General features: G+C 50.6%; 1 protein-coding gene across 1 annotated transcript in view; it reads left to right on the top strand.

Annotated features, from left to right (window-relative positions):
- The window catches only part of FLI1 (Fli-1 proto-oncogene, ETS transcription factor), a 112981-nt gene that overhangs the window by 68966 nt on the left and 30769 nt on the right, over positions 1 to 13246 (top strand). Inside the window, exons 3-4 of the mRNA XM_065881623.1 lie at positions 2053 to 2207; positions 6372 to 6575. Of these exons, the coding sequence (XP_065737695.1) occupies positions 2053 to 2207; positions 6372 to 6575 (359 nt within the window). The remainder of the gene's footprint in view (positions 1 to 2052; positions 2208 to 6371; positions 6576 to 13246) is intronic.

The raw sequence follows: 13246 nt of genomic DNA, 5'->3' as shown, positions 1-13246 counted from the left end.
CCTGCGAGCTCCGCAAGAGCTGCGCTCAGACGCAGCACCAGGGTCTTTCTGGGACTGCTTCATCTCAGGCCAAGTCTTCCTCCAGCAGAAGCCAAAGGGCCAAACTCTGGTGCAAAGCCCCGATGTGCTACTGCCTCCTCTCAGACTGCTATGGGGACATTAAACCTTTAACAATCTGGGGCTCTGACGGCTGGTTCTTGGTTCTCTGCCTGGAAAAACAGTAGGCGAATAGTAAAACCTTAAATTCTAACATGTGTAAGTTATACATCTTATTTTCATTTTCAGCCCATGTTCCCCTCTGTAAGACATCAGGAAAAAATTACCGTCTGACTTCTAATATCTCAGTGGGGCATTTATCTCCCAGCTATGATAAGTGATCTTCAATATTTTTTTCCTTTCAGATTAAGAAACAAATTCATTTAATTTTCTTTATTGAATGTGCTCTGGCCTCCCCCACCCTGCCGAGTCCCCGCCCTCCCAAGCTGTTACTCCCTTCTCCCGGCTCAGCGACTGCTCTCCTGCCCGCGGGGCTTCGGCCTTTGCAGGACGGGCGGGTCGATCTGGCACAACCCTGGTCCTTAAGGCCTCGGGATGGTCTGTTCCTGCCCACAGCAGAGTGAGGGAGGGCAGTGGCCAGGCCTCTGGAAAGCCCTGTGAGGTTCTGCGGCCCGGAGTTGGCCGGCGGTAATCTGAACCTTATCTGAACTCCTGGGTCTGAAAGCCTGGCTTGGAGCTCTTGCAAGGACTGGCTGTCTCCCAGGTTGCCAGAGCTGATGCTCCCTGCTCCAGACAGGGCCGCAGCCTTTCCTTGGCCTCTAGTCACCTCCCTCAGTCCTGCTGCTGCTGGAGGGGCTGAGGGGAAGCGAAGGCAGGGTAGGATGGCACTGCCTGGGCGTGCCTGATGGGGGCCCTGGGCTCGGGGTAGGCAGAGTGTTCTGCCAGGCTGCTGTGGGCACCAGGTGGCCACGGCTGAGATGTCAGCTCAGTCACCGGACAGATGCTCGTCGCTGAGCTGAAGCCCTCGGCTCCCACACTGCAAAGTATCAGGGGCTAACCTGGCCGTGTACTTCTCTGGTTTCCTTAACCATAGAAAGGAGATATTAACCCTTGCCATGCCTATCCTGGCGGGTGATTGGGAAGTTCAAACAGAACATTGTATGAGAAACACTTTAAAATGATATGCATGCAACAGAAATAATTCACTCCAAAAACAGTGATGGCTCACCCCCTCTGTAAGGCACTATAGAGAGGGTTTAAAAAGGTGTATTTGTCTAAAACCCACTTATACGGGGTGCCTAGAATAGTCAGATTCATAAAGTCAGAAAGTACACTGGTGGCTACCAGGGGCCGGGGGATGGGGGGCGGGGAAGGGGAATGGGGTGGCAGTGTTTGCTGGGGACAGGGTTTCAGTTTGGGAAGGTAAAACATTCTGGAGATGGATGATGGTGGGAGTTGCACAGCCACGTGAATGTACTTAGTGCCACTGAACTGTACAGTTGAACATGGGTAAAATAGTATGTTTTATGAGACTTTTACCATAATTTAAAAAAACTTAAAAAAAAAAAGTCATGGCACCATCAGGAACCTCCCAATCCAGCCAGGGGAAGGGCACCTGCCAGGCTAACCATCACATCATGTGACAAGTCCTAGAGCCGTGGCAGAAACAGGGTGCTCTGGGAGCGGGGAAAGGCCTGTCTGGGAGCGAGGTCGAGCGCACGCGCCTCGGGACCGTAGGTCGCCTGGCCACAAGGCTAAAAGCATCAGCTGCAGGCAGAGCGGGAGGGCAGCAGCGCCGAGCTCAGAGGCCCAGACTCCAGTCTGAGGGCAGCGAGGGGCTGCCAGAAAGTGTTTAAGTACCGTAATTATAGGACTGGGCTGGGATTTGGAGAAAACTCGGGTGGCCGCGTGGATAGAAATAAAGCAGCGTCAGCAGCGTCCTCGTCCTCGTCATTCCACCAAATGGGGCTGGGCAGCGGCTCCACGGATGTGCCGGTGGCAGCGGTGGCAGTGACGCTGATCACTTCCTCTGGGCTTTGTCTTTTCTTACTCCAGGGAGTCTCCGGTGGACTGCAGTGTTAGCAAGTGCGGCAAGCTAGTGGGCGGAGGCGAGTCCAACGCCATGAGCTACAACAGCTACATGGACGAGAAGAACGGCCCCCCTCCCCCCAACATGACCACCAACGAGAGGAGGGTCATCGTCCCTGCAGGTACTTTGGGACCCAGTTCGCTGGCTGCCACCCGCGTCCTCAGTCTTCTGGGCTAGTCGTCCCAGTGGGCACCTACACCTTCACCTGGTACCCTGTTCTCTATGGACATGCTTACTTGGGAAAGCTGCACTTCCCACTTTCTTCCCTGGCTGCCCTCCAAGACAGTTTCCCAAATGTCACCAGAGCCCCGAAGCGCAGATTCTGGAAGCCCTGCCCTCAAACAGGTCACATCACAGAGTCTAGCCGTGGTGCCTGGTTCCACAGGACGAGGCCTGCAAAGAGGGGAGAGGCAAGGCCTTCTGAACCCAAAAGGAATCCCGGGGACACCCAGATGTGCCCACCCTTGCCTTTAAGGAGAAGAGTGGCTACAGAGGTCTGTCCTGTCCATCAGGCATGCACTTCCTGGCACCTGCAGGGTCTTACCTCTCCAAAATTGCAGGCAGCTCTTCCAGATTCAAAACAGAAGTAACTGTATTTAACAGAAGGAGAGCCTGAACATGTGTGCGGCCAGGTACGTCATGAGATGAAAAGAGGCGATTTTTCCTAGGTATTGGTGCTTTTGGTTACAGAAGATAGAATCATTGTTCAAGCCTTCCGTGCGTTGGCTGGACACTCCACCTCGGCTGGTGAACTCAGCTGCCTGGTTGAAAAGGGAGGAAAAACTACCATGTGTAGAGTCCATGCCAGGTAGAAGGAGCCAGGGTGTCCAAATCTGAAGCAAATCTGAATGACTTACCAAAATCAGTTTACCAAGGAGGCCAACCCCTTCCATCTGGAAAAGCGTAAATGCAGTTGTGTCTGAGAGCCAAGGATTAGACGTCTCTTTGAGGTAATCCAAAGGAATCCACGGCTTGGTCTAGAAGGTGTGGTTTTGTAACTGGCCGCTCCGTCCTAGGCTTTCTGTCTATTTCTTTTCCGTGGGAAGCTGTGTGTCACCGTCTCCTAGGAACACAGCCACACGCTTGTATTCTGGGCCAAACTCAAGGTGGCAGGCGCAGGAGGTGTGGGAACAGGTGAGGCAGGAGAGAGGGGGACCAACGGGAACTTTTCTGTGCCCGGCAGGACTTGCAAACCGCTCAGAAAGCATGTTTATTTCCTTTCTCCACAAGCGCGTGACCTCACAGAGGAAGGGGAAGAATAGCTCCGTATACTGAGTGCCTCTCGGTGCCAGGCGCTGTGCAGACGGCCTCATCCCTGTCATGCTACTTCTATCTTGTAACGTCCGATCTCCCCTCCCCGGGAACACCAGCTAGGCGTGTGTAGCTCAGGTGCATTTGCGAGAGGCAAGAAAACGGTGCCTCCTCCTTTATTATGGAAAGAAGGCAGAAATGATGCTGAGCTAAAGCTGGCCTGGAGGGAAACTTCTGGACTCCCCCCATTGGAGCCGAACCTCTCCAGGCCTTTGCTGACTTGGAATCAAACCCCACCCTCCCACCTCCACACTGCTCCTCTAAACAGTGACCAGCATGAGGAGGAGATCTTGAGGACAGAAGAGTTAAGAGGCCAGAGGTTCAGAGGTTGTCTCTGAACCAAATGTTGACACCATTTCATTTCCATAGTCACTTTTGGGTGGGGGTAGGGAAGGGGTGGGGGGGGAAATGACCAGACTGTTTGGTTGACCCTTCAACTCTGAAGTGGTGTTGAAATACTTTCAAAAGGAGTATCAGGATGGCAGTCGTAGGGGGCCAGAGTAACCCCAGCAGTAATAATTAAAATAGCATAAATTCCTATCAAAGGGTTTCCAAAGCACTTGGTGTCATGAATTCCCTACCTAGGAATTCACTTCATTGTTTCACCTCTGGCTGGGTCTTGAAGCATTATCCTCACACATGTTGGTCAGCCTCCTGGACATAACAGAAAGTCTCATTTGGGCAAGTCCACACATCAAGGCAATAAAGCATCAGTGGAACAACCAACTGAATTTATGGTGGGATTTTAAGACGAGTATAAACGAGGTCCCTAGTTCACCACCAGTTCCAAGTTCCGATGGGAAGAAACTAGGACTCAATCATCCAGGAAATATATTTGGAAGAGTTTAGCATGCTCCACAGCGGAAAATTTATAATTCAGTGTGCTGTAAAAGGAAGGGAAAGAATATTGTGACGGAGCCCAAAGCAAGGGAGGAAATAAGAAAATAAATAAAATCTACAGTGTAAAATTGTATTTGAGGCCTTGGATACTCAAAGTGAGGAATTCGGAGAGGCAGAGGCAAAGCTGATGAAAAAAAAATATATGCTACGTAATCCAAGTTCCCCCAGGACACTTTTCTTTAGAATTCTGAAATGGTGCAAAATTATTTCCATTTACTAATGGTCCGTGCCTGATTGTTCCTGGAGAGCAAAAGAGTAAGACAAAGCAAGAAATTTATCTGAGAGACAGAGAGAGAGAGAGATACAGACTTGTACAATGAAGCCCCGAGTAGCTCCGCTTTTTGGGGTGATGGCAGAGCACCTCCCGGGGGAGCTAAGGCAGGATGGTGAGAGGGGAGAGGAGAGGAGCCTTGGGGTGGGGGACCCTCAACTAAGTGCAGTCCTGGGAGGATTTTGACTGGAATTCCAGCTCAGACTGGGACTGAAGGTTGAGCTGAGGACTTAAGCTTTCAAGACGCCACTTCCCAACTGCAAAACGAAGAGAAAAGCCACCTTGCAGGCTTTTCTTGATGAGTGAAAATTAGCACACGTGGAGCAGCGGGCACCTAGGAGGCATTCAGAATCTGGAGTGTTATGAGTTACCGGGCTCTGGGTGGTTGGTATGAACCTTGTTTCTTTCCCCACAACCCCTCCTAATCATTCAGACCTGCTCCCATTTTTGCCAGGAGCCTTCACAGACCCTTAGAATGAGAGGTAGCACAGATATTCCTACCAAATGAGCAGTCCAATAAAACAGGCCCAGTAGAAGTTGGGGACCATCAAATCTCCCCTCCTCCAGGAAGCCTTCCATGACTCCAAATCCACAGTGACCCCTTCTGCCCACGAGTTCTCGAACTGCCACAAGAAAAATCTGCTGCTTAATTCTGTGCTTTCCTGCCCTAGTGTTTCGTGTGGATTATCGTCCATGAGTGCAAGACCCATGTAGCTTTCTTCTGTGATAAGCATATTTAACTGCATATCGGACTCTCTAATAACTGGGGGCCAAGGAAAGACATGGTGATACGTGATAAGATATAAGGGCTCTACCTAGCGTGGAACCTGCTAGAACTCATCACCGGCACTCAAAGTACACATGCTCCCCATATACACACACCTGGCTGGGGAGGAGTCTGAGGGTCCCAAGTGGAGACCTTACAACCTCAGTCCTTACATTATGTATGTTCCCTTGAGAGCTGAAATGTTTTCTCCCTCCAACACCATTTCCCATCTTTTTTTTTTTTTTTTTTGCTGCGCTGGGTCTTCATTGTTGCACGAGGGCGTCATTGCCCTGCAGCATGTGGGATCTTAGTTCCAAGACCAGGGATCAAACCCGTGACCCCTGCATTGGAAGGCGGACTCTTAACCACTGGACCACCAGGGAATTCCCCATTTCCCATCTTTGGGGATTTAGATATCCTAAAAACTTTGTCAGGATGATTTTAAAGAAATTTCAACACAGCTGTCTCCAAAGGGAGAAAACCCAGATTGGGGTTAAGTTATTAAGACTAACACCATTGGGTCTTCCAACTGCACACATGGAACTGTGGTCCAAGTGTCCACGTACATCTTCTTTTCTGCAGCCATCGGACAGATCACTGTTCTTCCGTGAACTCACTGATGTTCTTAAGATACAGATGGTGGCCGTGGGTGTTGGAAACTGTGCTTGTTTTCATTTTGATGCCACCATTTCTCAGGCAGAGGTTTCGGTTGCCCTCCAAAGGCTTTAAAGAGAGTGTCCTGTCCAGATGCGTAGTGAGGCGTCTAAGAACCCTTCCAGAGCGCTAAGTGGTTCAGGCAGCGCCAGATGTGACGGGGCCGGATGGGCATTCTGGGAGGACCATCTGGGAGGGAACCATTTTCTCACTGGGGGGAGGGGGGGATTGAGGAGGGGGAAGGGAGGGGAAGAGGAAGGGAGGGGAGAGAGTTGGAGATGGGGAGAGAGGGAGAGAGGAAAAGACAGAGGAGAGAGGCAGAGACAGAGGAGGGGTGGAACCCTGCGTCCTGCCGCCTTGCTAACAGCCCATCTCCCCTGCAGACCCCACGCTGTGGACGCAGGAGCACGTGAGGCAGTGGCTGGAGTGGGCGATAAAGGAGTACGGCTTGATGGAGATCGACACATCTTTCTTCCAGAACATGGACGGCAAGGAACTGTGTAAACTGAACAAGGAGGATTTCCTCCGAGCCACCTCCCTCTACAACACGGAAGTGCTATTGTCACACCTCAGCTACCTCAGGGAAAGTAAGTGCCTGGTCCTTTCCCTTTCTGGGCAGCAAAACACCCCCAGAGGCTGCAGCCCAAGTCCCCAGCCACTCAGGATGAAGACTGGTTCCCACGGAGCCAACCCAGGGAAAGGAGACAGGGTCCCGGGCTGTCGGTTTATGCTGGGCGGTTGCTATAGGAGCAGCCCATCCGGGTGTCAAGTTGCCAAGGTCGCGATGGCTCCCAGAGACCCTGCGAGGGGACTGACCCAGTCCTGCCATGACAAGGGAAAGAAAACAAGGAATGGAGAAAAAGTAGGGAGCTGCAGCCCCGTGGGGTCTGCCAGAGACGAGTCACACTCTTCCCATGAGAACCACTTTCCAGAAACTACTTTGCCCCAAACTATAAATAGATGGACACCCTGGCTGGTATTGTCTTGAGCGATGATTTAAAGTTCCTACAGTAAACTCTAGATTTACGTTTTTGAAATATTTACACGTTAAGTTCCTCTTATTCTTGGGGTCACTCTGGCACCCCCTAACCCACCTTTACCCGCTGTTACCTACACACCCTTCCCAACTAAACAGGAAGTGTAGCAGATGCTACAGGTGGGTTAGGATCTGTTGGAAGCTTTCTCCTGGCAGAGTCAGAAGGCAAAGAGCTTTGGAAAGGGAGAGTTTATGAAAGAAAGTGCACGGTTGTTCAAAGGATTAGGCTTCTCTATTGCCAAGCCCCATCAATTTGATATGAATTTCATCTGATATGAAACATACACATCAGAACAGAATTTTGATAAACGGGCTAATAACCTCAGCCTTAACTCTTCACCAGAAATACAGGTGGTATATCGGTGATCCCAAGTACTGAAGGACTGTTCTGTGGCCAGAAAAGATGGTCCTAAGATGGGGAAGTTGAAGCCACAGGAAAACAGTTGTGGATTCATTCTACAAGGGGGCCTTCTAACAGTCAGCCCTGCCCAAAGATCCACTGGCAGCCTCAGGGTGCAGTGTTTGCTGTCCGTGGCTGCTGGGAATCTTGCAGGAGTTCAGCTTCGGAAAGAAGGAGGTTGATGATTTTAAAGCCCCTTTAACGCTGAGATCCTTGGACAGTGCCCACGGGCCGCTTTCCCGGGTCTCCTGGGCTCTGGGTTAGTTAGTTCTTCATCTGTGTTCCATTGTCCGGTGGGTCTTCAGCTCACCGTTCCTGTAATCTTCTGTCTCCTGCAACAGTGTACTGTGTGGGGTAGGGGCAACACACCCTGGGTGTAAAAATGAAAAAATTTGAAAATGCCTTCGGAAGTTTCCACTGGTGCCTCTGGGCTCCCCAGTCACCCTCCGAGGCGTCTGGTAAGCAGTGGGATTGTGTGGGTGATTGTGTGGGTATGTTAACACCAGAGGAATGACCTCATGTCTGAGTCTTGCTGCAACATGAGGTCAGCCCAAGAAATGACAATTTCAAAAACGGGGGCAGTTTTCCACCCAGTTTTTCTGAGCTTTGGAGAGTGAGCATTTTCTAACAATCTGTATTTCTTGAAGTGTTTATAGAATATTTTTAGAAAGGATCTTTGCACAGAGTCCTGCAATAATGCTAGCTGGGCAGGGCAGGAGGTGGAAGTGGGCACACAGAAGCTGGGCATGAGAAGGAGAGACCAGCAAAGCAAAAACGCTGACCGATTCTGCCTTTCTGCCCCTCCTGGTGTCATACGGCGGGAGGTCCGGGAATCACTTTGTGGGAGAAGAGATGGACGGCAGTGTGGACAGAGAGCTTGGAGCACTTCAAGGGCCCAGTTATCAGATGCCCTTGTTGAGGGAATGTTCAAGCACGTTCTGACTGATGTGGGGAGAGCCCATTCAGACCGTGTGATCTCAGGCCCTGCTTTCTGGCGGGTCCATAAACAACTGAAGTCCCCGCTGGGACTTCCTCTCACAGAAGAACCCAAGCCACAGACCCTGATGCAAGACCAACCTGTGCTCAGAAGGCCAAGGAATTTCATAAGGTGGTCGTGGGTAACTGTTGAGGAGGCTTTCTATCGGAGGAGGACAGATAAGAAAGAGCAAAGGAATAAGCAGGCTGGGAAGAAGTGGACGCCAGAGGGTTGGGTTTGTGGGTATATGTAGCAGGGGGTGAAAAAGGGTGGATTTCTTCTCCTCGTTCTTTCTAAGAGAATTCGTAGACATTAAGGAAGATGCCCCCAAAGCAATAATAATATGAAGTTTCCAGAAAGGAGCTTATTAGCGGAGCAAATTTCCAGAGTTGAGTGGAGATGAACAAAGCACATATATGATACAAAGTTGAGTGCAACAGCAAGATATAAAGGGGTCTGAGCAGCGACGCAAAACCATGTCTGCCTGTAAAGGCAAAAATTAAAATACTTGTATTAAGGTTCAAAAAACCTTGCCCCAGCGTAATGTTGTACTACTCTAGAGGCCTTTTGAGGAACCTAGACTTCAAATGATCTGCTATCATGGAAACAGTTTTTGATTCATGCCTCTTGTTAATTGGGGTCCCCTTTCAGCTGCAGCCTCTGGGACCCCTGGTTGGGGGGGCATCCACTGAGACGCCTGCAGGAGGTCACGTGCATGGTGGCTGTCTGCTCTCAGGACTGCTGGGAACCCCGCAAGGCCCACCGACTTGCCTTCAAACACTGTATTGTTTTTCCAGACTTACTTCCAGCGGATGTTTTGTGTGGAGGCAGGGAGGCCAGGGCTCTGGGGAGAGGTTGGGGCAGCTGAGTTGAGGCTGGGAGAAGGGTACTAATGCCTTGTGCATTGTCATATGTCCTTTCGTGGAGGAGGGGGTGGCGTTCAAACAGTTCCACTTTGGCAAGAGGTGGAAAGGAAAAGAGCTGAGCTCCTCAGCACGGAGGGAGGAAGTGCAGTGGGGCTAAGGAGAGAGGATAGAAGAGAACTGGAGCCCTTCTAACTTAGCCCTGGGTCAGAAGACTGCAAGGCAGCTGCGCCTCTCCAGAGGCGTCCGAGCTTTCTGGACCTTAGTAGAAAAAAGGACATGGTAGGATTAAGAAGCTCTGACACCAAATTTACACTTTCACCAAAGGTGCTCGAGTATTTATTCGGGTTGTCAGAACAGGAGCTATACTTTCAAATTTTAAAAACCAAACTTCAAATTAAAAATGTATTTTCCAGGGTGGAGAAGAAATAACAGTGTCCTGAGCCCCCCTGTCTGACGTGCTAGGATTTACCTGGCCTGCCTGGAGGCTCCTGTTCTCCATACCCTGGCTTTTCAGCTTGCCCAGACGGAGTGACTGTACCCTATACCATCCCTCTGTAATGTCACCTGCACTTGAAATGGGAGGAGGACAGTGGGGGCCGGGTCTGGGGAGATGCCCACAGTTCTTGGGATCATTCCGGAGTCTCCTGGGGACACCCGGGCTCAGGCTGCATCTGCCCAGGTGTCATTCACTTTACGGGACAGACAGGGTGCCCCCTTGTGGACACCATGGACAACTAATTATAGATCCCCATTTTAAAGCCCAAGCAAATGAGGCCTGGAGTGCTTCGGAAATTGGTTCAGACGTGCCCAGCCCCTGGAGAGCAGCCTGGTGTCCGAGACCCAGGCCTCCTAAGGCCCGGGGTGCAGCTATGCCCACAGCCTCACGCTCTGAGAGCAGAGGCCAGGCTGCACAGACAGCGCCCGCTCACCTGGGCCACCCGGTCTTTCCCTCCCCTGCTGTGGAATTAGCCTCACGCCCCCGGGGCTCCCGTGTGGAGGGCCAGGCCGCTTTCCCCACAGCATTTTCTGTTTTCTTTTGTACCCAGAGATAAATGCTTTCCGAAAACTTCCCTGTGGCCTCCTGGAATGAGGCCGATTAAGCCAAACCTATCTGCACCCCAACTCTGCCCGTCTCTCTTCCGCGCGGCGCCTTCAGTATCTCATGCAGGCAGAGGCCGTATTTACAGTCTCGGGCTGCGGGAAATGAGATTGGGTGTCACAAGGCAAGATTGGGACGGACCTCAAAGGAAGTGGGAGCTGTCCCCAAACGGCAGTTCAGACCCAGGGCCGCTGGGGGGAGTTTGGGGTTTCTGGGAGCGCAAAAGGTCCTGGGTGGGGTGGCCAGAGACAGAAGGAAAGAGCCTTTGTTCATTTTACAGAAAGTTGTGTTCCGTCTGCCTGTCTGCGTCTGACCCGTGAAAAATGCTAAGAAAATGCGTTTGGAAATAGTGGCAGCGCTAGAGAAATGAAATATATGGGGTGACAGGGAGACCACAGCAAAGGTATCTATCTTGATTCCCATTTTTAATTTAAACATAATGGAAAACACATTTTGCGTTTTGTGGTGTCCCCACCGGCCGCCTCAGATGTTCCGGCAAAGGTGATGGCTCTAGGCAATTAAGCCAGTGAAGTATTATCCCTTCCAGGCCGGGTCTGCCCGGTGAAGGAGAACAAAAGGCCAGATTTCCCGGGACTCAGTCGTCAGCCAGGCCTGTTGTTCAGGACACAGAGCCTCAGGAGGGAAGAGATATGGGAACATATGTATACGTATAACGGATTCACTTTGTTATAAAGCAGAAACTAACACGCCATTATAAAACAATTATACCCCAATAAAGATGTTAAAAACTTAAAAAAAAAGAACACAGAGCCTCCTTCCTCCTCCCTGCCCGCCTGCACCCTCCAGCCAGAGCCATTGATGGCAGTGCAGAAAAAAGGAAGCCCGGCTTCAAGAGGCTGGCAGTGGGGCTGGCAAGGTGTCTGCAAGGCAGGAGACAAAGGCTTTGGCGCTCAGACGGCCGTTGTCTCGTCTGCAGGTGCCCCAGAGGAAGGCCAGGTCCGCTCGTGGGAATGTGGAGCTGGAGAAAGCCCGATTGTTGGGCTCCGCCCACACCTGCAAGCTTCACTCTGTTCATTTCCATCCTCTCTCAGATCCCAAATACTGTACCAGTGACGGATGGACGCGACAATGGGAAATTATTTTGTCCTTTTGCTTTCACACTGGGGAGCCTATTCCGTTCTCAGCAGCAGCTGCTCCGTGCTTTGTGGGGCCCCAAATACATAGATACACATAGAAGCCCTCATGTGTATGTAAATACGTAAACAGATAAGGCAACAAACGTTTTAATTAAAGTATCACAGAGAGAGAAGCGCAAAAACCATAAATGCACATGTCAAGGAATTATCACAAAGCGAATGCACTCACTCATATGAGTCCCTCCAGGTCAAGGGGGAGACTAGAAGCCCCCGTGTGCCCCGCTCCATCACCCCCACTTCCTCCCCAAAGGCAGCCACTGTCTTGATTCCAACACCATAGGTGAGTGTTGTCTGTTTCTTCGATTTAGCCTGGAGGCTGCAGGGTCTGCTGGGCGGAGAGCAGATTTTGTAGATAGACCAGAATGGGCATCCTGCCTCCTGGGCTTTCTGGCTACGTGATCCTGGGCAAATTACTTGACTTCTCTGAATGTCGATTTCATCATCTGTGTGAGAATTAAGTGAGAGAATAGACAGAAAGCATCCGGCGCACGACGACAAGCATCCCGAGAGTGTTGGCTTCCCTCCTAGCATCACAGCCTGTTTCCTCTGACAAGGTGGTGTTCGCCCCGCGCAGAGGGTGACTCAAAGAGGGAGAGATATCCAAAGCCACAGAGTGAGAGGTCAGGCTCCAGGGAGGACCTTCTTGCATCTGAACAAATTCCTTTAAGGAAAAGTGTGCCTTGCCACTCTCTGTAGCCTGAGGAACTGGTTAAGTAAAAAATGGGAGGAGAGAAGGGAAAGTTGGTCCCTTGGGAAGGAGGTCAGACACCCCAAATCAGCCCCTCCACAGGGAAGGCAGCCTCTCCTTCTAGGAGTGAAATTTGAACCAAGAACAGTCTTCAGGGCAAAATCCTTCTCCTAGGTTACCATGAAATATGTATTTCATGCAAGCTTTGCAGAGGTCAAACGACCCTTCCTCTTGGCTTTCTGGGAGTTTCCTCTGGAATTCACGTGTGCCCAAGGAAGAACTTTCACGGAGGGGGAAATTTAATAAGTGCGGTTTATCTAAGCTTCGTGCTCTCAGCTACATCTGCACTAATGACTCAGGCAGTTCGGTCCTCCGAGACCATCATTTTTCTTTATTTGCTCCAGCCGCGAGGTTTCCGCCTGAGGCCGAGAATGTCAGGGACAGAGAGGCAGACATTCTTGGTCTTACTCCAGAGACTGTTTTCTCTTCCCTTGGAACACTTGTTTCCATTTCTTAACCTCCTTCCAGTCATGGAGGATTATTTCTTACTGCAGCAGGACCCATTCATAACTCTAATTCCAGAGAACAAGGCAAATGCCCACCAAGCTCTTTTATAAAGAGTTTATTGTGTGTCATCGTTGTGTCTGTGGGAGAAAAGATACAAAAGTAGTCTTGATAATACCTAGCGTGTATTGAACGTTCATTCTGAGCCAAGGTCTGTTCCGAGCAGTTGTGCGTATTATTTTATTGGCTCCTCATAAGAACCTTATCGGGTAGGTGTTATTATTAGCCTGTTTTATATAGGAGGACCCTATGGCTTAGAGAGATTGGGTAACTTGATGGAGGTCACCAAGCTCGTAAGTGGTAAGAAGCAGGTCTAATTCTAAACTCTCATGTGCATAAAAACGTATATTAAACGAAGTGCAAGAAATCACTTCGTCCTTGATATTTTTGAGAATGGAAGAACCAAACGCATCTGATTCTCGGCTATTCCAAGCGCGTGACTGCCTCCTTTCTAAAGGTGTCTCCACACAGC

This window comes from Phocoena phocoena, chromosome 8 (assembly GCF_963924675.1).
Source record: "Phocoena phocoena chromosome 8, mPhoPho1.1, whole genome shotgun sequence".
In the NCBI taxonomy this organism is placed as follows: Eukaryota; Metazoa; Chordata; class Mammalia; order Artiodactyla; family Phocoenidae; genus Phocoena; species Phocoena phocoena.
The sequence above is the reverse complement of the archived record's forward strand: the minus strand, read 5'-3'. Positions and strand labels throughout refer to the sequence as shown.